Raw genomic sequence first — 4,052 nt, forward strand, 5'->3', positions numbered from 1 at the left:
ACTCGTATATGTGCATCTTTAATGTATTTTGATCTAGATCACTCACTAAATAGCATAATAAAATTCTAATTTAGGTTTTGTCAATGCATATTTCTTTATCTTGTAAGTTATTCATTGTGCATATTGTGCCATAAAATTAGAAGAGTTTTGAAATAAGTTGTGAACATTGATTGCATACTCAATTCAACCTCCCTCCTCTCTTGTAACTATGCCTAGACTACTCATGAGACGCATTTCAAACAGGAATCAGAAAATTAAATTCCATACCTCAGCAGTGAAGGTTTTGAGTGGGTCTTTACTCTTACGAAATCCTTTATTGAAAGCAGTCGGCCTCTTACGGTTCTCTATCCCCATTGCAGCTCTAGTGAGCTTGACTGTCTTGCTTGCTTCTTGAGTTGTCGGATCAAGGAGGTATTCAGGAACATCACGAAGATGAGCCGGAGGAGCATGCTTACTCAACAACTTGTCATGCTTCAGCAAATCTACAATTTTACCAAAATTAAAAAATTAGAAGCTAGCAATCTCAGTGTTCTTGGAATGCAAGAAATAAAAGAAAGCATCTACCCAAGTCTCTAGGGTTCTCTTCAAAATGAGCCTTCAATCTGAAAGACAAGATTTTCATCAGTCAAAGCAGCTATGGTGAACAAAGAACGATCAGCCCTACAAGTGAGCATCTAAACAAGAAATCAACGAGCCCTGCCCAAAAATATGAACCTACTTTATTTGATTGCATTACAGTAATCAGTTTCAGCATAAAATACTTTGCAAAGTACATACTTACTTTTCTGAATTCAAGATTTCGTTTCTTAAATCTTGAGCACGGGATTCCCTAACAGCAAATCTCGTCACACTTTTGACAACATCCTGAAAAGGTACACATCTTTTATATGGCCTCAACGCAATAAGAAAAGTGTATTCAGATATAAAATGATTAAAAAATCGAAGTGAGACACATATACTAATTAATAAAGGGAAGATGCAGTAGACCATAAAACATCTAAATCCAGTGATCCATAGACAACTTACAAGATTCATTATATAAAAAAATTGCAGAACAAATTACTGCAGTCAACAAGCTAACAATAAAATAGTTTTAAGTCGGATCTAGATGGGGATAATCAGCATATTATAGATGCCAAGTGTTTAGGTATACATTTGAGCTCTCAAAAAGAGACATCTATAAACACAGATGCATATATGTGCCAGCATTTCTAGGACAGAAGCCTGTATTCTCCTAGATATTGTATTCAAATGAGAGGTGTTAATAAAATAAAACAAAAGAATAATCCCTTTTCCTAGAGTATACTCAGAAACAGAACATCAGTTAACCAATTTAACATGGTATATGTTACCTCAGCTCTGTATCGTAAAGATTCTACAGCGTTTGTCGTGAGTAAAGGAAAAGGTGTAATATGGCTTGAGCTATCCATGTCTCCGCTGTCACCTAATGTTAGCTTAACTTTCTCAATGATTTTACCCTCCTCAGGGGAAACCTGTCGGCAGTTAGGCAGACTAATATAAGATTTTTAAGATGCAAAAATAGTATCATGAATGCCTGAGGCATATTCTCATTAGATTGGAATTAGTAATCCGAATAGAAACTTCATATTAGAAGACTAAAATTAATTTCAGAAAAGCAGAACTGAAGGGAGAAACAATAAGGAAACAACCAAGTTGGTTTTTTGCGAGCAAGAATGATTTTGTGAAAGTTGTTTATCTTTTATTATTCAACAGTCTTGATTCATATTGGGTCACAGGTGCGCTTACAAGAGAAACAGATGCACCGGTGTTATATGCTCTTCCAGTCCGCCCAACCCTATGTACATAACCTTCAGGACTCTGAGGCATGTCAAAGTTAATCACCTGCACGAAGAATGGGATTAGTTAAATGCACTGCAATATATTTTCCTACATTACACTCAGATTCTATTTACCAAAAACGAAAATACGAACGCATAATTCTACACAACCTTCGAGAATCAACATTATCCAAGGCTAATAGTTGGCAAAATGCACACAGTGACGTAAGGCAAGTACTACTTGACAACAGATATTTGAAGTTACTGATAAAAAGGACAAGTATGTAAACCTCCAATTTAGCATCAACAACTTTGTCAGCATACAAAAAATTATTTTCTAAGAAATATTGGAGCCCACCACTCGTCACTGTGTTGAATGCATCTCAAATCAAGTTTTGATGATGATTGCTCCTACAAATCAATATAATATTACTACACCTCCGCTTTTATGGCATAGGTTTCCAATCTCATTATATTCCTGACAGTCATCAAAGAGGGAACTTTCATAATCAAAAGTTGCTTCTTTAAAACCGTTAGGATCAACAACATAAAAATCATGCATCAGGCCTTTCAACACTGTCCAAATGCAAAACGGATACCATAAGACAGCAAAAGGAAAAGGAAAAAGTACCCAATATGAATACCGTAAAAACATTTTTGAAGTCTATTCCTCTGACAACCCCAAATTCAGTGTCCAACCTCCGTCTGAAATGTTTGTTAGAGCCTTTGGATTTGGTCTGTTTGTCCTTGCTATTTTGAGCTCTCTCCTTATTTTCATCAGTCGCAATTAAATAATCAAATAGGCCTGCATTAAATTCCTAAAGAAGGCAATGGATGAGAATAGTTTCAGGACATGATTAGTTGTGAATGGACATAGGAGATTTATGCTGACAGAGAAAGCTTGAAGAGAATGATAGAAATAGAAGAAAACAATAGCACACCTCAAGTATGTGAGATCGAGAATTTTGCGGCAGTTCAGCATTTAAGACAGCAGACTTTATTCCAAACTGTCTCAAAAGTTAATAGATCAGGATAAGGACATGTAACAACAAGAATTCTAACAAGACATTCAAGAAAAAAACGGTCATGTTTATAATAGTGAAAAACACAACTAATGTGCTATAGTAATTTGTTACTCGACCCATTTTATTATACCTGTTAAAGAAAGCAAAGTTAAAGCATATCTTTACTTATTCCATTGGTCTTGAAATATCCAAGGTAAATTGGTGATTCATAATCTCTTAAATTGTTGCATATATTCAAACAAAGTATTTAACCGACTACATTGATTACATAAATTTCTGCTGCACGTGGGCAATAAGATGAACTGGAAGTATGCGAGAGAAAGTCACATATAACAATAAAAAAAATATGGGCTTAAAAGTTACGTGGAAATTATGATTATGTGCAGGTCATGCAGAATCCAGCTTAACACTAGACCATTAATATTCGATACCTAGTGAAAAATTCAAAATAGACAAATAAAATAAGAGAGGTAGAGGGAAGAACCAACACAATTAAAAAACAAGGGCTAAGTAATTTTTAATCATATAAGCCAAGAGGAAGCTTGAAAATATATAAAAAATCATAGTCTTGTATGTTGTCAATCGATATTTTGATGTGCCTCAATGATTTTTAAAATGCTAAAGAACAATTTACAAGAAGGTAACAATGAAAGAGCAAATCTCCGTAGCTCTCCAAGAACACGTTTGTTTTTCAGTTTATCTCGAGCGTTATAAACTTGATGGATTTTCATATTTAAGTATATTACTTATATGCAAACAAAATTCACCGCAAGAATTATATCCATTCATCAAACATAAAAACTCAATTTTAAAAATTCTTAGACAGAGTTACAAGGGAAAAGATTTAACTGGAAGCACAAAATTGACTGACTCAAAATTTGAATAAGCTTTAAAGAAGATGAATAAAGATAAAACATTAGAAAGTTATAGGAGACATTAAAGCAATTAATTTAACAAATCTTTTTCTTTAAATCCTAAAAACAGAGACACCAAATTATTGGAGAAAAGCAACCTTCAAAAACTAGGGATATGTTCAAGATTATGGCAGTAATAGGAAATCAAACTTATGAGTCATGCATAAGTTTGATTTCCTATAACTGCCATAATCTTGAACATATCCTTAATCACATCAAAAGTATATTCAACTTGTTTTTCTTACAAATCTACTATGGAGGATACTTTATGTGTTTGGATAACAACTCAGAAAAAATATAAAGAGCATAATAAA

The 4,052-nt window shown here is 33.8% G+C and overlaps 1 protein-coding gene across 1 annotated transcript in view; it reads right to left on the reverse strand.

Annotated features, from left to right (window-relative positions):
• Positions 1 to 21: 21 nt before the first annotated feature.
• Positions 22 to 4,052, reverse strand: part of LOC110101045 (DEAD-box ATP-dependent RNA helicase 16) — a 15,462-nt gene continuing 11,431 nt past the window's right edge. The window contains exons 3-9 of the mRNA XM_028695884.1: positions 2,741 to 2,820; positions 2,444 to 2,617; positions 1,768 to 1,863; positions 1,353 to 1,493; positions 782 to 864; positions 565 to 602; positions 22 to 482 (exon numbers count right to left, since the gene is read on the reverse strand). Of these exons, the coding sequence (XP_028551717.1) occupies positions 247 to 482; positions 565 to 602; positions 782 to 864; positions 1,353 to 1,493; positions 1,768 to 1,863; positions 2,444 to 2,617; positions 2,741 to 2,820 (848 nt within the window). The 3' untranslated portion in view covers positions 22 to 246. The remainder of the gene's footprint in view (positions 483 to 564; positions 603 to 781; positions 865 to 1,352; positions 1,494 to 1,767; positions 1,864 to 2,443; positions 2,618 to 2,740; positions 2,821 to 4,052) is intronic.

Source organism: Dendrobium catenatum, unplaced genomic scaffold, assembly GCF_001605985.2.
Source record: "Dendrobium catenatum unplaced genomic scaffold, ASM160598v2 fragScaff_scaffold_705, whole genome shotgun sequence".
Lineage (NCBI taxonomy): Eukaryota > Viridiplantae > Streptophyta > Magnoliopsida > Asparagales > Orchidaceae > Dendrobium > Dendrobium catenatum.